This window comes from Cupressus sempervirens, chromosome 3, assembly GCF_028749045.1.
Source record: "Cupressus sempervirens isolate cs-2001-9-10 chromosome 3, ASM2874904v1, whole genome shotgun sequence".
Taxonomy (NCBI): domain Eukaryota; kingdom Viridiplantae; phylum Streptophyta; class Pinopsida; order Cupressales; family Cupressaceae; genus Cupressus; species Cupressus sempervirens.
Window position 1 is genome coordinate 318,705,242 of NC_143120.1, and position 25,374 is coordinate 318,730,615.

The 25,374-nt window shown below is 30.3% G+C and overlaps 1 protein-coding gene and 1 long non-coding RNA gene across 11 annotated transcripts in view; one reads left to right on the plus strand and one right to left on the minus strand.

Annotated features, from left to right (window-relative positions):
- Positions 1-4,463: 4,463 nt before the first annotated feature.
- The window catches only part of LOC149566273 (uncharacterized), a 143,728-nt gene continuing 122,817 nt past the window's right edge, over positions 4,464-25,374 (plus strand). For 4 of the 9 annotated variants that reach the window (XM_089819683.1, XM_089819681.1, XM_089819680.1 and 1 more), the window contains exons 1-3: positions 4,465-4,798; positions 5,023-5,202; positions 5,366-5,435. In XM_089819683.1, the coding sequence (XP_089675809.1) occupies positions 5,201-5,202; positions 5,366-5,435 (72 nt within the window). In that variant the 5' untranslated portion in view covers positions 4,465-4,798; positions 5,023-5,200. Of the gene's footprint in view, positions 4,799-5,022; positions 5,203-5,365; positions 5,436-25,374 lie in introns of all 9 variants that reach the window. The other 5 variants (XM_089819678.1, XM_089819677.1, XM_089819679.1 and 2 more) reach the window with 3 other exon arrangements.
- The window catches only part of LOC149566274 (uncharacterized), a 37,974-nt gene continuing 26,836 nt past the window's right edge, over positions 14,237-25,374 (minus strand). Inside the window, exon 3 of one of the 2 annotated variants that reach the window (XR_016361542.1) lies at positions 14,237-14,479. This is a non-coding gene — a long non-coding RNA (uncharacterized LOC149566274). Of the gene's footprint in view, positions 14,480-15,358; positions 15,700-25,374 lie in introns of those variants that run through there. The other variant, XR_016361543.1, reaches the window with a different exon arrangement.

The following is a 25,374-nucleotide window of genomic DNA, read 5'->3' on the forward strand; positions in this document are numbered from 1 at the left end:
CATGTATCTTTCTTAAAGAAGGTTCTAGGCCAGCAAACCATAGTATCTACAGAATTACCACCTCTTGATGATGAAGGGAAATTAGTTTTGATACCAGAAGAGATTTTGGATACAAGAGAGAAAAGGTTGAGAAATAGGAGCGTCATAGAGCATTTGGTTAAATGGAAAGGATTACCACTAGAGGATGCAACTTGGGAAGGAGCACATATTCTTGAGAATTCCAACCTTCATTTCTTGAGGACAAGCAATATTTGGGAGGGGAGGACTTGTCATGTCCCCTATTCAAATAATTAAAAAAAAAAAACTTTGCTAAGGCAGACAGGCTCCAAAAAGGTGAAGTCGGAAAAAAGGGGCTAATCTTTGGAAACCAATGGACTAATAAATAAAAATTATTATTAAATTATATTTTATTAACCCCTCTTGGACGTGAGTTAGGGTTATGCCCTCTTTAAAAGGGGTTTGGAGGCATTTTGGACTCATTCCAAAACTTGATTTTTGCTAATTTTCTTGTTGTTCTTCAGAGGCTGCCAAACTTGTGGAGGAGGAGACCCAAGAACGGGAGTTTGTAGGTTTCCAGGAAGGCTAAGGACGGGAGTTTGAAGCCATTCCATGTGCATGCTCATACAGAGTTTTCCTTTGTGCTAAATAGTGCCGATTTATGGGTTTTCGGGGTTGTTCTTGGTTTGAGTTTGGTGTTTTCAGTTGAGTGTTTCATATCAGTTTGGGTTGCTGCTGTATTTAAGACTTTAAGATGTTAAAATAGAGCTGAATATATGTATTGGGTCGTGATTAAACTTCTGAGATAGTTTATGAGTGTTTTTGTGGTGTTTCCGGGCATTGTGTGTTAATTTCGGGAGCCCGATTGAGCATAGTTTTGTCCTACATTTGTGAGCTGTTGTGTAAAGGCTATACAAATCTGGAAATGTCATTTTTTAGGCTGTTATGCTGCTGAAATTTCTGTAAAAATGTCCATTCTCATATTTATTAGTAATTTGTGAAGTTGTGAAGTTTTTTGGCACTAATTTGGACATACCCGATTTGGGTTTTATTGGGAAATTGGCTGATCTTTGTAATATTGGTTGTTTGATTTTAAAGATCTGATTTGAGGCTGGAAATACCATGTAAAATCAGTAAAGGGACATTTCACTAGCCCACTCTGTCTCTTCTGGTTTGGTTTGTGGCATTTCCTTACGAGATTCCTCATCCCAATTGGTCAATGGACACTTTGTTGATGATTCCTTTCTCACTCTTTTGGAGGATGAGGAAAACATCACTAATGCTTTGCAATGTCTGGAAACCTTTTCTCAAGCCTCTAGCTTTGCTATTCGATGACACAAAATGCTCTATTTTCGGCAATCTTTTCTTCTAGCTCCACCATGAATTGACCACTTCCAATGGAAATGGGTCACTCACAAGGAGATCTTTTGCTTTCTAGACATCCCTTTTGCCTTTCAAGCTTCACCAATTAATTTGTGGAATGTTGTTCTTATCACGATTGAAAAGAAGATTGACTATTGACTTACTAAACCCCTTTCTCTTGTGGGGAAATTCCATATTTCCTCAAAGGTCCTAGTGGCTATGCATGTGTATTATTCTTCCTATTGGGCTCCTTCCAAAGCCTCTTATTTGAAATTAGAGCAATTTCTACGTGACTTTCTTTGGGCTTCTGGTTCTAACTATCATGATTTTCACAGAGTGGCTTGGGATTTTTGTTGTCTCCCCAAAGAGTTTGGAGGCTTTGGCATTCTTTCCACATAGAAGCAAGGGCTTGCTCTTTGTGCCAAATGGATCATTCGTGCTATTACCAAAGATGAAGCTTGGAAAGTTTTGGTTTGGCATTGCATTTCTTCTGAGTTTCCTATTAATAGGCTTACATGGAAGGGGATTGGCTTTCAAACCCTTCTTATCATGTGAGAACCTATGGACATATAGGGCTCTTTTGTTATCAAGAGCATTTGGAAAGCTTGGGAAGCTGTTGAGTGTTGGCTTCACTAGTCTGGTGATGGGTTCTAGGATGGACTCTCTTTGAATCAATAGAACATTTGGTGGTCTCCTCTATTTGCCACCCATGGTGTCCCTCTCACCAAGACTCAAGGTGCTTGTGCTTTGCATTTTTTTAAACGTGGCATCAAGACCCCTAAGGACCTCTTTTCTAGGGTCTCTATGAGTCTCAGATCTTGGGAAGACATGCAAGTCTAGTTTCACCTTGCCCATTCAGATCAAAATACTTTTGATCTGTTGTTTTCTGCAGTTTCAGATCATTTAATTCGTAAGGTGGGTATTCAGTCTGTTCGTCCTTGGTGGACTGACTAGAAATGGTATCTTACCACTTCCTTCACCAACTATAAGCCAAGATTGGGGTATCAATGACTTTCTCCTTATTTGCCAATGGTGGATACCTTCAACTAGCGTTGACATTTACAATCTTCTCTTTCTTAGTGGAGAAAGTATTTTGACACTATTTGGAATGCCATTACGGAGCCTAAGATTGCTCACTTTTCTTGGTGCCTGGTTTGTCAAGGTCTTCCCCTTGGGCCTTGGCTCAAGCATATTAGGGTTTTGGATCCCCGGTGTCCTTTCTATGGGTAGCTAGAGACTTTCTTGCATATGTTTTGGTTCTATAGATGTGCTCAATAGTATTGACACTGGATTCATGATTTTTTAAAGCCCTTTTGGCAGAACCCTTTTCCTAGCATATGGTTATTTTGGCTAACTCTCCTAGGTTTCCTAAGAAGTTTACCTAGATTTAGCATACCTTAAGGATGCAGATTTTATTTACTTTATGGAAAGATAGGAATGTTGTTTTTTTCACTCATAGTTTTCTTGACCAAAATGTTGCTATGTACACTAAAGCATGCATTTGTAATAATGTAATGATGTAGATTCAAGTACAAGCCAACAAGGTGGCTCATCTCTAAGAGCTACTCAATCATTGGAGTAATGCTCCCTGTACGGTTGCCAGAGTGCCACTTGATGTCTCGGCTGACACTACCTCGCCTAGGGGCCGCCGCCAGGGGCGCAACTCTTTTGACTGCCGCTCACACATGCTATGCTTGTAGGCGTCCCGCCACCGCTCTCCCAGTGGTGGTGATGGTGGTTGGCGTCACTGCTCGGCTTCTCCGCCCCGTGGTGGCATAGGATGGTCCCCGGGCCTAGTGGCACTCCCTCCTAGTGCTCAACGTGTTGTTTTTGGTAAATGATCCATTTGCCTAGAGTTGGCTATGTCACCTTTGTGGACTGATAACAAAGACGAAGCCTAGGCCCATGATGATGTTGTTGATGGATAGACTGTTCCCAACCTACCTGCCAATCCCAAGGATGACTGGAGATTTCATGATCGAGATGAACTACCACCCTCAATTGGCACTACTTTGGCCGCCTGAGGGTTGTTTCTTATATATATATATATATATATATATATATATATATATATATATATATATATATATATATATATATATATATATAGATATATATATATTATGAATAGTTGTTGATTCCAACTGCAGCCGGGTGAACTTTCGCAAGGTGATCTTGTATCCTCCAACCTCTTTTTTGTGAATTGTAACTAAATATATTATTTATAAATAGAAAATGACTATTCATAAAAAAAAAATGATGTGTACACATTTTTTGTATAAAAAATTTTCCGCTTAAGAATATCTACAACCCATCAAACCTTCCATATGTTGACAAATGATTATGATATCTTTATTTCAAATATCTTAAATTAAATTAAATTTTATTCATTATATTAATTTTTTAGATGACTTTTAAAATTGATTTAGTTATAAGTTGTCTTATTTATATTTTAATTAATATTAAAAAACTATTTTATAATATAAATAACAGACTTTTCATTTTCACAAAAAAAAAAACAAAACAAATTATACCTATTATCCATTGTACCTCTTTAGATGGATGTGCTAATTTTTAAATGTTCATCTTTTGCACAGGAGATGTGGCGTTGACGTCTTTCTTATCATCAAGCTAGCCACAAACGTACATACATCTACAGCCTTCGTAGAGATAAAATACGTCCTTTGATGAGATGGAACCAACACCCGTGATTTGTACTACGAATAATTTATTCGGGCGGAGATTTGAAAGATCTTTAAGGATCTCTTACTTGAGACTTGAAGGGCTATTCTTAAATTAAATATAATTAAATATTACATAGTAAGAGAAAAATAAAGTTTAGAAAAATGTCACTTTTGATTATTTAACACTTTAATGGAAGACTTAGGTTCACTTATGAGATGTAGGTAGGAAAAAGACAAAACTTGTCACTTTCTACTAAGAAATTTCTTAGAAAAATATGTCACTTTTGATTATTTAACACTTTTAATGAAAGACTTAGGTTCCCTATAGGATGTAGGAAAAAGACAGAACTTGTCACTTTCTAATAAGGAAGATTTCTTTACTGTCCTCCAACGCGTGGTCTATGTAGAGCAGGTGAAGCCTTTTAAAAATGTAACCACACATGTTCTCTCAGGATATCTAACATTCTTTGTTATCTGAATACTCATTTTTCTTGGGGAGTCCATATTTTGGAGCTCTTCTTATTATTTTCTTGCTGCAAATAATCTTAATACTCATTTTTATCAAAGCACTCAAATTTTATTTTGGCTGCTGCAACTTTATTTTCCTCCCCTGCATTCTTATTCTCAAATCTGGCAGCGTTTGGCAGATCTCCTTTCCAAGTTTATAATCTTTGAAGCACCGAGATTTGAGCCTCCGATCAGGCTTTGGGCTACATGTTATTATGGTCTGATATCTCGATATATACGGGGTTGAGGTAGGTAGATTAATTCAGATGGATCGATCTTGTCAAGGATTCTGTATTTTTAATAAAGTTAAATATATATGTAATGATTGTGTTTCTAGTCTGTACTTTTAATAAAGTTAAATATATATGTAATTATTGTGTTTTTAGTCTGTACTTTTAATAAAGTTAAATATATATGTAATGATTGTGTTTTTAGTCTGTATTTTTAATAAGTTCTTTCTTTATTGGTGAAGTTGAAAGGTTCACAAAGAGCCTATCAGGGATCAAGTCTTACAGAGTGCAAAGCGCCGACATTTAAAAGGATCAGGCTGGAATCATGCTCCCAGTGAATTTGGTCAAATGGATACCCTTCAGTCCTTGGTTCTTTACCAAAGAGACTAGGCGAAAAATCTAACCTCCATCGAAAAATATATGTAATGATTGCCTTTCTAGTCTGTTTTTAAAATAAAGTCAACTATATGTGTAACCATTGTCTTTCCAGTCTGTATTTTTTAAAAAGTGAAATATTTGTAATGATTGCCTTTCTAGTGTGTATTTGAAATAAAGTTAAATATATGTAATGATTGTTTTTCCCAGGTTGCTGCTGTGCCTTTATATGCAAGTGAAAGTGCCCATCCAAGCTGTAGAACAGATCCCAATGAAAGAGGTTATATTAATAATCCTAGTAGTTTCCTCTATTTATGTTTTAAAAAATAATATATTTTCACATAATTTAATATTTAAGGCAGTGGAAAACAGTATTTTTTGATTTTATAAGAAATATTAAAACACTGACAACGAGGATTGGTTTTATAAAAAAAAAGTTTTGGGTCACCTTCCTTGTTCATCTCCACCATAAAATTTAAAGAGTTTTTGATTTGTTTTCTTTCATTCCGCACTCTAATCATAAACCAGAGAGAATATGTTTTAAAGATGGTTAATAACAGAAGTAACACACTTAGAGGGTCATTTAACACTAGAGGCGGTGGAGATCTTTTAATGGAAAAACTAAAGGGAGTGATTCTAATGAAAGTTTAGAATCTACGATTTTAGACTGGTAAAACACAGGCTGTAGAGAATACAGTTGAAAAATTTATGAAAAATAATTTTTTTGAAGTCTGTAGTAAAAGCAATAAATTGTGACTCTCTTATTTGAACTCTAATTTAACAAATTATAAAAATTAATTCTAATAAATTATGATTAATAAGTGAAATTATACAGATAACTTTATTGAAAAAGTCTGTCCAACGTTTAAAGTATCCTTAAAAAATGAGTTGCGCTGCTCTATACAAAACGTATTTTTCATTAAATTTAGAAAAATGAAAAATACACTCGGTTTGGGCAACCAAAACTACAATAGATTTATAATCTGTGTTTCTGTGCTCTAAATAAAAATAAAAAATTTATTATTGAGAATTACGAAATCTAATCCATTTAATTTATCGTTGAAAGATTCGTAACTAGTTTGGGGACAATCCGATGAGGAGATGAAATTATGTTACAAAGGGAAGAGATATAATTCTGGGATTATTATATGAAAGGGAGAAAAACACATTTAAATTTGGAAATTATTATATAAAGAGAAATGTAGTTTTAGCTTTATCGTATGAAGAGTGAATATAAGGAAAAATAAATGCGACTATTATATGAATTGCGGAAATATAAAACAGAAACTGGGAGTATCATATCAATGGTTAAAATCTGAAAAAAAAAGAGGTGTTAGGGGTATAGAAGTCTAAAATATAAATTTGTGGATTATGTTATGAAGTCAAAAAAAAATATAAAGTAGAAGTTGGGGATTTTTATTTGGAGGATTTAGAACTTTTTAAAGATTATCGTGGAGGAAAATTGTTTTTGAAAAAATTGGGAATTATCATATTAAAAATATAAGAATATAAAAACAGAAACTGGAGATTGTTATATTCAGGACAGAAACATAATATTAGAATTTGGATTAAAATTGTGGATTATGATAAGAAGGGTTAGAAACATAATATTAGAATCGGGGTATAAAATCGGAAACTGATATCATGTGTATTCTAGGGTTTTCTGCCTGACTTCGAATTTGACAAAAGCATACCTTTCATTTCTCTGAGCCATTAGTTTAGATCAATTCCGCGCAATGTCATCCGGATTAATTAGGGAATTCCTTGTTCTTATTTTAGCAAAACTCCAACGGTGATGGAGAAACTCTTGTCAATTTGTTTCTTCTTGCACCCATCTGGCTGTATAGATAACAAAACTTAAGTTTGGGGTTTTATGAGAGGCTCAAGTTTTATTTTTGGCGAAGAGGGTGTTTTAATGAATAAAATTTTATTTTATTACAAGATTATATTTTCTTCTTTAAATAACAGTTCTTACTTTCTAGTAGATCCTCATAATTGTATCTTTTTTATTTGTCAAATATTTTACTTTCAGATTTTTTAAAATTTATTAATGCATAGTGTATGAAAGACAATTAAGCTATTATTTTAGTGAGACTACAATCTTTCTTGAATTTTTGAGTCTATCTTTTTAAAGCTATAATAGACTCCAAAATTCATAGATCACAAGCTTTAAAATATTACTAAAAAGTTCCATGGAGCTTTAGTGTCACATAAATTTTATTTTTAATACTAATAATTTGGATATGTGGAAAAAATAAGATAGCAAATGTTGAAAAGGAGAAATAAATTTGGGAAGCCATGTAATGGAATTTGACTGTTACTTGTTATATGTTTTTCCTTGACGTTCTCATCATATTAATGCCTTTGTATGTTTTTGTGAAAAATATTGATTGTGAAATTTATATTTTTAATTTATTACTAATTTAAATACATTTACAAATAAATATAAATATTTAAGCTAATAGACTTATTTATTGTGACACACAATACATTGGAATGGTGTATGGTTTTTAACATAGAATTCAAGTCTTCATTTTGCCGACGTCATTTATTCATAAGCATAATAACTAGGTAAGTGTTTGACTATAAATACCTCCTAATTTGATGCTTACAAAACCTTCATGGTGTCAAAGAATGAAATTGATTTGCTGATTTTAAAACCCATGAAAGAAAACCTAATCTCGAGACAGAAATGAAATACACATGCTTAGTTTATTGGGCCTTGGTGGAAGTGGCCGATGTGCACCCAACATTCTTTTTAAACTGTTTGACCTCATGGTGCCACTTAATGAATCATTTAAGTCCACCTTTGGACAATATTATCATTTAATGTATAGATTGGACATCTATTCATTATAATTAGGATATTTTCATGCCAACCAATGATCAACAAAAAGTGATTTATGTTCTACAAAGAAATCAATGCTCAATTTCCATGCTTAATACAATTAGTAGAGTTACATTTAAATCTTTGATAGGAAGGGTGATCCATACTCTTTTTTGGAAATCTCACTAATTCATAGGCCAATATTAGTGTGATGGGGGAGGGGGAATAGTTTTTGATGAAGACAACAATGAAGAAAAGTGGAAAAACCATCGTTTGTCAATAATACAAGTCTTAAAATGATAAAAAAGAATAAAAAACAAGTCAAACTATAGGATATTTGTTTTGAATTTGATATTTAAAAAATAGTATTATGTCTTCAAACCTAATAGCAACTATACAAATTTTATTTTTGCGTAGCTAAAAAAGAATAGAAAATAAGTCAAACTGCTAATTTATTTTGAATTCGACATTTAAAAAATAATATTATAGTTTGAAACCTAATAGCAACTATCCAATTTTCATTTTTTGTAGCTCATATCCACTTACATGCTTCCAAAATTGTGTGGAATCCGACCATCGTGATGTGTATTTGTTACAAATTGTTGATTTTGAAGCAGACAAAATGGAACACCATCCATAAAATCATCACAACAATTAATAACAAGAAAAAATATTTTTCCTCAGAAATTGTACAACAAATGCTACTATCAGCATACACATTGCACCTTCTAGTGCAAGTGGTAGTTATGAATATAATAAGATTTGATGGCTTATTAGTAAATTTGAGTGTCATCAAATTTTACATAGTAGCCAAGTAAAGTACTTTCTTTTCAAAGTACTTGAGTTTAAATAGTTTTAGCTTGTCATAAAAGGTTCAAAAGTACAAAAATGGCCAATAAGGTCATCAAGTTCTAGGCCTCTAAAAGGATGGCAAGAAATTTACATAGTAGCCAAGTACTTGCTTTTAGTATAAGAATTAGTTTTTCAAATTGAAATAGTATATAATTGTTCAAAATTTAAATTAAATAATTTTTTTTTTTAAAATAATATATTTTTATAATTAATTATAATATTCAATTAATTAGAAATAAAATTTCTAATTTAAATTTCTATATAGAGTTATTTGTTGATCTTTTTAACTTTAATATATATATTTGACATAGTTTCACATATTAGATATTAAAATATATAAACTAAATACTAATAATATAATATTTTATAGGGAAGAGCCTACAACACAATAGTAAGTTGTGAGCCTCTCATGTGGGAGCTCTTGGGTTCGATTTTTTCTTAACACATAAAAAACACTAATTATAACAAATAACAAAAATTAATCTAGGCTTCAACCATTTACCAATCGAAAAATAATATAATATTTTACATTAACTATTATTATTTAATAAGAAATATATATATATATATATATATATATACAGAGGGGTAAACGCTTTGACCTAGAGCTATGAACCAGTGAGGCCACAAACGAGGGACCTCATCCCCATTGGATTTGAACCTTGATGGCAAGAATAACAACTTAACAACTTAACCATCACAACATACCATTATTGGCAAGATAAGAAATAAATATAATTATAATATAAATGTTATAATTAATTTATAAAAAATAAATTATAATACTATGACACACATTTTTTTCTTTGTTTAACTACTATTGTAAATTTTTTAATTTTCAAATTATATTTTGCAATTCCTAAAAGTCACACCTCAAATCTACAAAACTAACCATACTGTAGATAAATATTTTTTAAAATTTAAAAAACTCAAATAAAATACATGTAAAATTAGAATAATAAAAGAAATTTGAAATAAAATAAAATTACATTGGTTGAAATGATTGTTTAGGCAAGATAGAGTCATATCCTAGCTCTATTTTTATTTGTAAGAAATTTATACAAAGATTAACAAATGAAATCTTGTAATTTAGTAATTAATTTAAATATAGTTTTTATTTTAGTTTAATAAATTTATCATGTCTTATTAATAATATTCAATTTAATATACAATTATATATTTACTTTAAATTTAAATTTATATATAACAAATATAAGATTTTAATTCATTCTTAATAAAATTAGTATATTTTATTTTTTAATATCATAAAATAATTTATACATTTAACTAAATTCAATTAAAAAATATTATAATAAAATAAAATCTTTATTTATATATGCCATTTAAACTATAATATTTTTTAAAGACAATTTTTTTAACTTAAATAATTATTAATACATATTAATGTATGGTACAACATCTCTTTTTATGTATGTCAAATTGATTTCCTTTTTGGGGGAGTCAATATTGGACTATTTATAATTTTTTATTTGGTATAGATACTTTTTGAGGATTTCATCATGTCATATTTCTAAATCTTTTCTAATCCCAAAATTTAGTAGAAGTTATTGTGACTGTTTATTATTAAAATTATCATATTCATGTTAGGAAAATATCTATGTTAAATAACATAAATGGGATATGGGATATGGTGGGACAATCAATTGGAATGCACTTGTAGTTGATGATAAAATGATTAGGTAGTAAGCTAAGAAGAAAAATGCATATGTTTTTTTTCATATTTACAAGTCACTTGATAAGAGCTTGTTCCCTATGATTGAAGGCGCAAATAAAGATAAGGATATATGTAAGAATCCATTCTAATTTCAAGGATGTCAAGTTATAAACCTTGAAAATGAAATTTGACAATTTAAAACTGTAGGAAATTGAGAATGTGAGTTTTGTCCAAGGGTAAATTGTCTAGTTAATACAATGCCACATTGAGGGAAATTATTATCATCATTGAAGATAAACAATAATTTCCAACCCTCAAGTATGATCACCTTGTTGAATCTCTTATATCACATTGAGGAAAGATTTAGAGATTTATTTGGAGATTTCAATGAAAAGGCTACAAATTTTGGAGGATAGAGATATAAACAATATCTACAAAAACAATCAAGGCCAATGAAGAGGTCAAAATTAAAATTCTTCAAGAGGAAACAAAGGAATAAGAAGTGATCAAAGAGGAGGAGCTAGAAGTTTATTTAAAAAATAAAACATCCAATTTTACCTTGTAACATGTATGCTCATTTTGTGAGAGATGGTGGATTGAAATGGGTAATAACAATAGAAATTCCAATTATGTTCAAAAGAGTGAAGAGGCTCCCTCAAGAAAATTATTTTCTCTTATCGGAAAGATGATTTTAATGTTGACGATGTTTCCCATTGAGATTTGGGTTGTTCTAACAAAATGTGTATTGCTAAAGAGTTATTATCCAAAATTGATGGAAGGTTAAAATATAAAGTTATTCTTAGTAAAGAAAAAACATTGGAAGTTTAATCAAAAGGATCCATTTATGTTCATAATAGAGAAAATATAAAAAGTTTCCAATAAAAATTTATACCCCACAAATAGAAACACAATTTATCATGTTATGCATGAAAAATACATTATAATAGTTGAGGACATAGTGTGGTCACAATAGTTCTCCACTACCTATTACGTTCATTGAATCATAACACAAAGCACATAATGAACCCTAGTAACCTATTTTTCATGTTGATCTTTCCTTTAAATTCACAAGGATTTCAAAAATATGTTAGCTCTATCTAACCACTTATTGCCTCAACCTCAGAGGGATATGATACTAATGTTAGTTTGTTTGATGACAATAGTGATTAGGATATTGAATGGGAAGAGGAAGAGTCTCTTTCCTCTAAAATTATTTTTAATAAAATATCTCATAGAAAGATCCCTAGTAAGGATATCCTAGTGAAAACCTCCATTTCTAGAAGCAATAAAATAAAGACTTAGAACCTTTTAAGACCAAACTAATTTCCTACTCTAAGGATCCCCTAAAGGAAAATTCCAAAGAATAATATGTTATATCATGATTCATATTCCTCTTACCCCACTATCCCATCACCCACCCCCATCTACACACATGCCAAGGATAATAGGTCTATATTCCCTATAAATCATAAATTTGAAGTTCACTACTTTAAGTTAGACTAAGGATTCCTTGATGATATACAAGAAATTATAAGAAATGGGGTGGTGGACTGTTTTAAAATTTTAAAATGAATGTTTAATGAATTATAGGGCCTTAGTCCTCATAATAGGTAAGTTACTAGTAAGTTGCAAGTGAAGGAAGCCAAATGGAAATCGTAGAAGTTTGTTGGTGGCTTGTGAATTGAGGAAGATAATTTTTTCATAGCTGAGTACTTGTTGAGAATGGTGGATACTGTAGAGAAGATGAAGATATATAGGAAAGATAAATTTTTCTACCATGAAACCAATGATTAAATATACATTTTCAAAGTATAACACCCCTTTAGCAGTTAAAAAATTAGATATTTATAGGCTTTGGTTATACCAAAAGAGATGATTTTATACTTTGAAATACTCAACACTTAGATGGGTAAAATGACCATTAACAATTCCAATTCCACAAATAAACCATAATAATTCTTAAAATAAAATAGGTGACACCTTTGATATGATTAATTATTCAATTAGACTTAGAGTAGGGGATGACATCACTCCTCCATCATAAGAAAATCACATATAATTTCTTAAATAAGAACCTCATCTTTGACTTACCAACACAAATTCATGATTACATCTATGTTAAATGATCCTTTTATTATCTATTTAAACCTCTATTGAATAATAATATTTAAATATTCACTACTTAGTTCTCCAATTATCTGTATTCATTAACAATTGATAACTACATTCTAAACTCCAAATGCATCTAGTTACATCCATATGAAGCTCACAAACAAGAGCTAAATATGCCCAATATCATAAAAATTAATTACACAACTATCAAATCTCTAACCATGGGATTAGGAAATTAATCATGATATTATGAAAGAATTATTTAAGAAAGATAATTAGCATTCATTACATAATAACCTTTAAAAAAATCATCTACACCAAGTATCATCTAAGAGAAAAATAAATGAAGACACAGAAAAACCTAACACCTTATCTAAGAAATCAGAGATTCTTCCATGCCTAGCAGAGAAATACATATAATAAAAATAATATGCATCTCCTTATAATAAGATTGAAAATATCAAAGATCTCACACTAGAAAAATAGGATCCAAAAAAATCCTACGTAACACCAAAACCCATTATTGAAAACCATCCAATGGAAATGATTTAATGGAGAATGACTATAATGTATTAATTTAAGTCATGATAGAACCTTCTTTAGGAATTAAAAAAATATAACAAGTGACATGTTCTTCTAATTACTTTACAAGTATTAAACAAAATCCATCCTCTAATAGTAACACAATATGCCTATACAGAATTGAGCAAAAAATATGACAACCACCATAGCCTACATTCAAATTGAATCAATCAATAGACAAATTTTTTTTTATCGATAAGAGGCCAAAGCCTAGGTTGATTAGTATTATTTTCTGTGATTATTATTTTGATCATTAGTTAATCTTGAGTAGATTTAAACCCAAGACCTCCCATTAAAGAGGCTTATAATTTATTGTTGTGTTAAGTAGGCTCCTTCCTAATCTATAGATAATAATTATTTTATCATCATACTATAAAAAAAATGCACAATCAACCCATACAAATACCTACATAATTCATAGATTCTAAACAATGAAATGTAAAAGTCATTATTATATCAAGGTCATTCTATAATAAGATATCAAAGAATTGAACATGTAGAATTTTGGATGTGAATACTAGATAAGTAGCAGGCCTAATTTTCAAAATAAATTTATAAAAGAGCACAAAATTCAAGGAGAAAAATGTTATAAAAATATTGATTGACTATTCCAATATCTTGACACTAAGCCGTCTAAGTGCCTCCTCTCATGATGCATGGAGTGTCCATGCAAACTACAACTATCTTACATCAAGAAATAGCTCAAGGGAATTATAATCTATAAAATAGTTCATCTATAGATTTACAAAAAGTAAAGAATTTTGATTAACCATGTAAAACTTTCAAGAACATTATGTTCATGCACACATGTAAATATGTATAATCTCATCATTTAGGAAACCTAGAAGTATAGAAGCACTATTAGTGTAAAAAGAAGAAGATAATTTAAAATTTGAGAGTAGATTTTTTTAATTAAAAAAATAGAAAACATACAAAAACCTTATATGTAATCAACATGAAGCATATAAATACAAGTACAACTCTTTAAAATGAAGAAGAGATCAAAGAATATTAGGAGCATTTATAGTCCATCTTGACAAACACCATCATGTACATACATACAAATAATATAAGCCATTACAAAGTATTTTTGTTCATTGATCAGTTGATCAAATTCATAGCCTCTATGTTTTTGTAAATAATAAAAAAGTGCATTGCAATTATTGGAACATCATCGAGGCACCCAACATAGGAAAATCATACCATATCCATAACAACCCAAATTTCTCTACATTGATAGAATTCCAAACATTGATGCCCAACATATATATAAATTCTGCAAAACACAACCATAAAAAGTAAGAATGGAACCATGCATCAAGGTTATTATGTACTATCAAATAAGAGCTCTACATAATGTTATCTTACTAAAAGAAATTAATGTTATCTTATTAAAATTTAAAATATTATATTTCATATTCTCAATCATTCAAATGTAATTTTAAATATAAAAATATGCTTAATGATATTAAATTCAATCATAAATTAAAAAAATAGGACAATTCCTTCAAAACATACTATCTCAATTTTGATAGGTAACTTTTAGATGAAATGCACACTAATAACATATGCACCAAAAAAACCTAATTGTAGACTTCTTGGATGTAAGGGAGTGGTTTGTGATAACAATGGTAGGTTTGACTTGATTGAGGCCTTCCCTTTAGGTACCTAGAAAAATCACTAAGTTGAGGATTTTTCCATTTATATTAGAATAGAAATGGTTAAGATAAAGGTATGGAAAAAATCTACTTTCACAGTGATTTATTTTTATTATTATTAAAAGAAGCCAAAACAAGGGGGATGGCTCTCAATAAATCAACATGGTTAAGAGATTAACAACAAAATACTACTAGCAAACCACCCTATCCTTAATAACAAAAAACATAGTATCCCACCCATTCATCCTAACTTGAGTGCTAAGATACATATTCACATATCCACCAGTAATATAAATAAAATTTCTAGTGGACAATATAGCTATAAAAAATGTAACAGAGTATCTACTATTTTGAATAATTTTTTTCTAGAGTATAAAAACTAATCTACCTACCAACATATCTAATATATGGTTTAAACCATAAAAATAAATAGTTTTCATGGCCTAATGACTGTATTATAAAAGTAAAAGCTAGACATGATGAACAAAACAATATCATTACAAAATATTAAACAGTCACCATGATTAAACATTGAGCTTATCATTCCCTTTCTTAGCCAACATGATTTTGGCCCAATTGTTAGCTAGGTAGCCATAGAACCTAGCAAAGTCCTCTACTCTAAGATTATCCTCCTCATTCTCCTATTGTAAGACTTTGAGCATAATAGAAGCAACATGAGTGATATTACTTGATAAAGCTTGGATAGATTCATGAAATTATCATTTAAAGCCTCAAAATGTTCCTTGAGGGTCATCATGTCCTACTTGATATTGTTAACATTTTCGAATAACTCCTGGCAACCAACACAATCACCTTTCCCAGCCTTCATAGTCTATACCTGCAACAACATGGGGTTAGTAGAAATAATTTTATTATTTTTCTTTTTCATATGCACAAGCGAAGTAACCATCATCAATGAATCATCTTTATACATTCCTGGGGATTAGATTGCACTTGAAGTGAAGCCTATAGTGTTCATAGTGAAACTAGCTAACACATGGGTTGTGTCCTAGCTAACCTTCTTCTTTTTATTATTGGTTTTAATTTCTTCTGATGCCAAGATTGTTTCCTCAGTCCCTATCCCTTCCAAATCTTCCTCCTTACTGATATTTTTTTAATTTTATTTTCTTCTTTCTCATGGGCTTCTAACACTTATCTCCTCATTAAGTTTCCAATCCCTAGAGGACTTTTATCTCATCCAGTCCCTACTTTTAGCAAGTCTCCTAGATTTCCTTCTATTCCTCTCATTTTCTTCCTCTAAATCACCAAGGTCAATTTCCTTCTTTTTGCTCTAATTTTGGCTTCTACACTTTTTGTATCCAATTCTTTTTTGAGTTTCTTGATGGTGTGAATAAAGGAAAAGGCTTAAGAGTGGGGGCTGCAGAACAATGCCTACCATTACTAGGTAGATAAGGAAGGTCCTGATTGTTGATGACCGATTGGGGTGGGGATAGGGAAATATGAGAGTGATTTGTTAAGAATTGTTAATTTCTTGAAAATTTTGTCCCCCTTGAGCTGAAAAATTAAAAGTATTATTAAAGATTGTTAAAAAAATGCTAAATTTTATTCCTATATAATTTTCTTTATTTATCAAGAGGGAATCAAGTGGTTAACATGCTAGCGAATTGGGGAGTTAATTCCATACATATTATAAATTTGGAAATAATTACTATATACTAATGGATATCTAGATGCTTCTATGACATAACATTGAGAAGTAAATTTTTCTTGTTTCTTTGGAAATAATGGTTTGATATGCTTGAATGGGTGTCAATATTGGAGCCTCGTTTATTTTCTTAAAGTGTAGTATCTTGCATGTTTTAATTTTTTTTTAATTTTTTTTTTTTTAATAGTAAAATAGTTATCATTGATAGATTCCCATTTCACCACCACACATTGGAAAGGAAATACTAAATTGTGAACTCCTAGAAGACTCAAATAATATTAATACAAACCAAATAGACAAAGGGGTACCAATTCAAGATTTAGGTCCTTTAGAGATTTCAATTCTAGAATCCCTTTTGGGGATTCTTTTTAATGTATAAGTGTATAGAAAGAGATGTAATGAATATGCAAGGAGAGTAAAGCATAAACTAATGCAAAAATTAAAACAAAAATTAGATCTTGTGTATCAAAGAAAGTGTTGTGAAATAAGATCTTTTTTTTTTTGTAACTACCTTGATGGTTAGTAGAGGATGTCAATTCATATCTATACAAACCATGTTAGACTATACAAAAAATAGAAAAGGACTAAGATCTAAGAACCTACAATATGAACCTTTCTGCAATAAAACTATGAAAGATGTGAGAATATGATGAATAAGGGGTGACCTATATAAACATAGTTCAAACTTGAGGTGACCTATACCCTAGAGGCTAAATCCATGGGTTTCAACACTATAATTTTAACTGCACGTTTACATTAGCTCTCCTTAATCTACACCTACAAAAAAGAAAGGGAGATTTTGTTAGAGGGAAAATGTATTGTCGTGGTCAAGCAAATGTTGATAGGTTAACCTTGAAATGAGATAATTAAAGTAATATAAAATAAGATAAAATGTAAGTAGATCTGAACCTCTTTGTTATAAAAATATGAGAGTTATGGGAATATGATAAATAAGGGGTTACTTATACCAACATAGGGAAAACTTTAGGTGACCTATACCTTAGAGGCTAGATCCAAGGGTTTCAACACTGCAACTTTAACTACACCTACACAAAAGAAAGGGGGAAATTGTTAGAAGAAAAAGGGATTATCTTGGTCAATCCAGTGTTGAGAAGTTAACCTTGAAATGAGCTAAGTAAAGTAATGTAAAGAAAAATAAATTGCAAGTACTATGTTTCTTTCCAAACCCTTTTGGATAGGTCAAGATCACTTATGACCATAAAGATGCATACTTTCTTCAACTGTATATTGAATTTACAAATATAAATGTAGGGTGTCTTCACTTAGATAATAGATCAACATTTTCACAAATGATGTACATAAATTCTTGATGAGCATGAAGAAGAATGAATATGGATGTAGATCTTCTCCCTTGGTGATCAACTCTTTTATCTCCTATGGAGAAATAAGCTATATCTATAGAAGGAAATTATTTTTTGATGAATAATGTAAAAATGTTAATAATTTTTATTTTTGAACTCCTTAAATGAATAATATCTTTCTTAAGAGATAATTTCTTGAAATTAAAAAATATTGTAAACTTTTGTTGTGAAAATGAGGGAAGACAACCTCCTTTTATAGTGATTTTGGGGTTAGTTACTATAAGGGATAAATCCACTGGGTGGGAAAGGAGAATTCTTGGCATCTTACCTTGGAATTAACCCAATTTAAAACTCTAAGCTATAGAAAACCTTAAGTGTGACTCTACCAATATAGGTCACTTCATGTATGACCTATACTTGGAAGGGTTGATTCCTAGGTGAACGATGTGAGATTCTAAGAACATTTAAAACTTTGAAAAAAAAGGGAAGTGAGACAATTAAGTCTAAAAGATAAACCCAGGTGAAAAGGAAAATTGAAATCGGTAAATGGATGTATAAATAAGAAAATATGCATAGAAATTAGATCCAACTTAGAGTTTTGAGACATATTTAAGGAACAGAGAGGACCTTGATCCAAGATCCAAACATAAGAAGTCTCACAAAGAAATTAAAGTGCTTACTTTTTGAGACTACACATTTATCCCCCACTTTATTGAGAACATGAAGAAAAATCGCATGCATGGTAAAGTAGATGAAATTAATAAGATGATCTTATGAAAGAGAAGGATACAAGGAAATATCAAGTCCATGAGTGGCTTAAGTCTTCACCATGTTTGAGACTAAGATAAGCAAGATATTTATAAAAGGAGAAAAAGAGAGAGAAAGGGAGACAAAAGGGGGTGTGATCACTTAGTCCCACTAAGATTATCTATTTAAAAATTAATCACACAAATGAAGAAGGGTTCTAAAAAATATGGCATTAAAAGTCTAGCGAGGTTTGTGTGTTGTACTTGTAAATGCATCTAAAATCGATCCTTATAGTCTCTATATCAATAAGGAGTATAAAATGAGCAATGCATTCTTAGGATATTATATCAATAAGGGATCAAAAGAAAAGAGGGATACATTCTTAAGGATTGTCTATCCATAAGGTATTTAAAAGTAAAGTATCATTGAAATAACTTACATGCACAAAATATGTAAGAAAATTATATACCTTTATGTTAAAGTTATTGTAAGAACCTTAACATGAGAAAGTAATTTAATAGACAGTGCATACATCCACTAGAAATATTTCCATTATTAAATGATCCTAAGAAAAAGAAGATCAAGGGGAACAAGCACGCATAAAATAAGAGCACAACAAGAATATACCAACAGATGGGTTAGTATGATCATATGATAGTATATGAAATATTATAACAAAGTGAAATATCATCATTCCTCAAAGGATTAAAGCTAAAAAAATAATGGAAGAAAGACATATAATAGTTATGAATAAGATTCATTTTGGGCTTCCGTCATAGAGACCAAAAATAATAGATGCTTCCATTTTTCTTCATCTCAATAAGATAATGTACAAAGGAAAACTTACAAATAAGGGTGCATGCACAACACAAAATAAAAATATATAGAGAATAAGTGAGATAAAAATATAATAATTTATAATTTTTCCAATTTGTTTATCACCATGTGCTAACAGAGAAACATAGGTAATCTAAAGAAGTATTTAAAAAAAAATGTAAGAAGAAGCATATCATGGGGAAAGCATATTACAATAAGAAAATATATAAAATTAATCACATGAGATGATAACCAAGTGTATCACCTACCCCATTCTTGTTCCATGGTTTTTTGGTAAAGTGGAAAAATGACAAGATGAGAAAAATTTAGTATGAGAGAAGGAATGATAGCCAATTTTAAACAAGGATTAGGCTTTGAAGATAGGTCACTATATTCACTACTAGAAGTGATAGATAACTATTGTAAAATCATAACTAGTAAATCATGACCAATATGAATAGTCTCATAAATATTATCAAAATAAATAGAATTGATATCATTTGCAGTATCATAAACATTATTATCAAGAGTATCTTACTCATGTAGATTAATAATGAATATAATTATCATGTTTATTCATTTTAACATTTTTGATATTCAATTTCTCCATGGGCTCAGGAATTGGTCAATCAAAGGGAAGTAAAGGATGAGGATGTTTATGAGGTGAAGAAATATTTTAGTAAATATGTTTATGGGCTCCATCTTGACTATTGTTATAATACTCATAGACATGCCAGTTACATTTTTTTAAACTAGATTTACTTAAGTTGGGATAGGGTTAATCAAAGTTAGATCTTTTCTCTAATTTAGGAAAAAGATTATAATGAACCACACTAGGTTGAGAGATAATAGGAGGTGGAACATAAGAACTTAAAAGACTAGGTGGTGTAGGATGAAGACCACAATTAAGATAATCTTTAGGAAAGTTTACATAGATTTTGAATATTGAAGACTTGGTAAGATTAAAAAATGAAGATAATCAAGACAAGGTTGAGAAGACTGAGGTATAAAATTCAATAATATATCAAGGTGAACATAGTTTTGATAAATGGAAGGATGATAAAGAGTATCATTAAAAATATTGATCCTACCATCATGGGGAAATCTAAGATATTTGTGAATAGGAGAAGCTACAATTATCATGGATCTAAGCTAAGGAAGACGACTTGAAATTTAGTGGAATTATATAATGTCCCCACTTCTTAGGACACATTCCCTATAGAAATTATGAGCAACATAGACTATTAAAATCAATTTCAACAATTGATATCTAGGAATGTCATTGTTTCCACACATCCTTAAAGAATCCTTCAATTAGGCTTCCTAACCCTCTGGGAGGATCCCCTATGTCCTAAGGAATGGTCCTCAATTATTTATCCTTCTTCCTTGAAACTATCATTCAAGTCAAGCTTCATAATCCTCCATGAAGACCCTTTTTTCTCCATGGGATGACCCCCAACTAGTTAGCCATTTTCTCTAAGAGATTATCATTAAGGTTTACCAGGTTTGTCTATCAAACCCACTACAATTCTCATATCAAAATCAATCATTATTCCTTATAATTCTTGGTCTTAATAATCCAATCTAAATATATTTATTTCTATGATCTAATTTATTTTTACAATATAAAAATTACCAATAATTATAATTCCTAATTATGATCCTAAGAGTCATTCCACTTAAATTATATAAACTAGATTAGTAATAAAACTATTACTGTGTACTAGTTATATCGCTATTAAAAGCCAACTAAATACAATGATATTTGTATTTAAATATTCCTATGTGTAATTGAATATACCTAACACAACCATTACTCCTAAATAAACTATAATAGACATACTTACCTAATTATGAGTAACACAAGCTCTTGTCTTGCTAAGTAGTGAGCTCTATGAGGTCATTTCCCTTTTGACCGTTGACTACGATGAACTTTCTTTCCTCCTTTCTCATGCCTGTTTTGTTGGCCCAACTTAAACTACATGGTTGTAGTGTATTTTTTCCTTTTTTAATTGTTAATCCCCTTTTGTGTAGGAAGTAATACCTTATTTTTATCATTGTTTATATGAAACCTTATGATTTTGTATTTGTGCTTGGTTGTTAGTCGTATCTCTTTGTGTCAAGTTCTATGCTAATGTGGAAAGTTTATCCACATGACTCCTTCTAGGGTTTTATCCTTTGGAGACCCTATGCTTGATTTGCTATATATATATATATATATATATATATATATATATATATATATATTTTGATTCTCCTCAATCTTGAAGTGTTATTCCTTGTCCCCCTTTCCCTTTCATTCCTCTTTGTCATTATATGGTAATGTGACTTAAAAGACACATCCCTATTTAATGGCTAGAGGATGCTTGGACTTACCACAACATCACCTAATCTTTATTAACATTATAATATGTGTGGTTTATATATTTTATACTTATTAAATTATATTATTCACTTAGAACATTAGTATTATTTTTATTTTTATTTTTAATATGATCATTCTTTATACTATCTTGTATTGACTAACTTTCTATTGATATGGATTAGTATTATATTTCAATATTAGTCTAGTTATGTCATAAAATTTCCTTTGATCTATTTTTATTGATTCATATATGTAATATGTTTATCAAATTGGCTTCATGAAAAAGTAGCAATGATAATGTGAAATTAGTATCCAATTTTTTACCCAAAAAATCATTAGGAAAAGAAAAGAGAATGATGGGAAGGATTGTGGAAACCATTGCAAGTTTGAAAGATAACATTAGATTTATTGTTTAAATGATTTTACAAGTTTTCACTAAAAATTTGATCTCTAGTTATAGCATGCACCATGCAAGTGGGAATAAATAGGATACCCAAAGAAGGAATACCAAAAGCCCTAGGAATAATGTAAAGAGGACCATTGTGTACCTTAATTATTATAGTATAATTTAAGGTAATGCAACGTTGGAATTGAGGTTGAGTTGTAGCTTTAGGTTTTACATGCTCAACTTGATTAAAAATATGATCTACTTCTTCAAATTTCTGATAATAAGTTATGTTTGTAGAAGAAGAATGTTACTCAATAATATTGGTTGAAAGAGATGGAAAATGATTAAACTATAGATTTGAAAGAATTTATTAGGAGGTGAAACTTACTTATTTCATTGATCTATATTAGCATTAATAGATGGGTAAAAGCACAAACCTATGTCACCATTTGGGATATCTTGGAGGGTTATAGATGAAATGGTTATGGCCAAAAGTGTTATGGCTGAAAGTGTTAGGGATGAACCATGTGGTACCAAGTTGCATTGATGTGGCATGAAGGTGGCAAAATGGTCATGGCCAAAAAAAAATTGTCCATAACACTTTTGGCTGAAATAATTATTTGAAAATTAATGAAGAAATTTGTTTCTCTTATATGAGGTCACATAAGTAGGTATAAAAAGTAACCATGGGTTTTGGCCAAAACTATCTATGTGGCATCCCATATGGCAGCACAAAAAATAGAGTTGTTTAAAAACTTCTCACTTCTTAGGCTAATTTCTCCATAAAAAATAAAGTTTATTCAAAAACTAAAAATAACTTTTGTAGATCATTGAGTCAAAATTATGGTCATATAACTTCTATAGTGTTTTGAGAAGTTATAATATTTTATACTTTTAAAATATTACAAGTAGGTATTTTAAGATTCAAGATGTCATTTTGAAAAAGACAAAAAAATAGTAAGTCATGTTCAAAAAATTAAAACTTTCTATTTGCAAAAATATGTAGGTTTGATAGGAAAAGTTTGGTGGGAAAAAAAAAACTATTAATTTATGATAAGTTTGACTTTGAATACTTATAATTTTGAAAATATACATCAAAAGTCAAAATTTACTTTTTTTTTTTTCCCTAGTAGATACACATGTCAACTATTACATATTACAAAATAAGAGAAAAATATGATCATTTGCATACATTTGTTTGGTAGGAATGAAACTCTATATTTTCAACATTTTAAAATTTTTTTAGATGGACATTTAAATTTTTTAAAATTGCGAAAAATATTTCTAAATGTTTAAAAAAAAATTATAGACTAAAGCTTCATGCCATTTTACACATTTCATTAGTTTACATCATCTTCAAATTCTAAACATGAATCCCACTTTTATGTCATTAACAATGAACAATTTAAGTTCTGATATCATTTTCCTTTATAAAAGGTTATGTAGGGTTGTGCTTTTACCCAGATATTGCATTCAAATAAATAAAGTATTCCACCATATTTTTAGAAGAAAATAATTTATTATTATCATGACTAGTTTGATGATGATATTAACAAAGATATTGGTGATCAAAGAATCAAGAAGGAGGTGTAGTTAGGTCAATTAGTTTAATAGGAGTAAGTTTAATCAAGTTTGTATTTATTAACTTCAACATCATATTATGGAAAGATTTAGAAAGTAGAATAAATTTATGAGGTCTACGGTAGAGAATAGATGAGCCACTCCTTTGGACTTGGCATCCCTCTTATCAACAAAATATGAGACATTGGAGTGTTTCTCTCAAATGTAATCACTTGAAGTTTATAATGATGAAGAAATGCACATAATTTTTATAAGGAATGAAACTTTATTTTAGAATAGTCTTAGCTCTAGTGTACTTTTGTAAATTAGGAAAAAAAAATGTTGGATATCAACATTAGACATAAGATAAGAAATATGATCCCCAAAATATTTAGATCTACCAATGAAGTCACTCATATTTTCATTAATAGTTTATTTAGAATGAATCAAATTGGGAAAATTTTTTTGATAAACCAATATATTCTAAAATTGTCATTTTGAAAGAATTATAAATTTTATGGTAGGAATCGATGGAATAAGGAGGAAAAGAACAATACCATCTTAAAAAATCATTAAACGTTGTCATGAATTTTTTTTCAAGAACCTATCTATAATAATTAGAGAAATCACTACTCAAAGTTTGGAAATTTTTTAGATGACTCATAGGGTCACCCTTAGTATTATCTATCTTAAGATAGGAAATCTTAGTACATTGTGGGATAACACTCAGATTTTCCTTAAGAGAAATTATTGAAAATGGGGACAACCCATCGCTACATTAGGGACTTGTCTTTGTGATATACAATCATGTTATTTTTCACAACCAATCTTTAGCAGGAGCTTGACTTATGAACATTTGAGCTTGTTGGAACTAGCTCGTGTATGAAAATTGAGGAAATTATCTCTAAACCTGTAAAACATTACCCGTTGATACAAACCCTATAAAGGATGAATCTCATCCTATTTTCTAGAAAGAGACCAGTGGTTGTCTATCAATCCCTAAAAATGATCCTAAGAAAAACTAGTCCCTTGAAGGAACCCTTTTGCTTCAAACTCTCTCTCTAAAAGAAAGAATTATCCCCAATCTATTCAAGGCCCCACCCCAAAAAAAAACAAGATGGAAAGTGATATTATTGATATCAACAAATAAGGGACCAAGGACAAGGTTAGAAAGGAAAAGAGTACCACGAGGACTAAAAAATATCAGGAGATTAGCTTTGTAAAGAGAAGATCTGAATGCCTCCAAAAGAAAAAAGAAAAAAACTCAACAAAAATATGAGAAATAGGAGGAGGAATTTAAATTCTTTGAAATTGAGACTGAAGCACCCAAGGAAAAAGAGAACAACTAAATGAAGGGTATGGATTATGCAGAAGAGGAGGAAGAAAGCTATGACAAGGAAGACAAGGATGTAGGATGGAAAAATGTGCAACACAAATTAAAGTGAATTTAGGGGGAGATATGGAGCATCAAAATAAACCTATGAAGGAATTTTATCACAAGAAGGGGAGCAAGAGTCACAAAGAGGAAGTGTAAGACAAGAATGCCCAAATGGATACCCTTCTTAAAATGGTTAAAGAGTTGGAGAAAAAACTACCCAACAAATTGGATGCTGTATAAGGAAAAATGACATCCCTAGATAAAATGTATA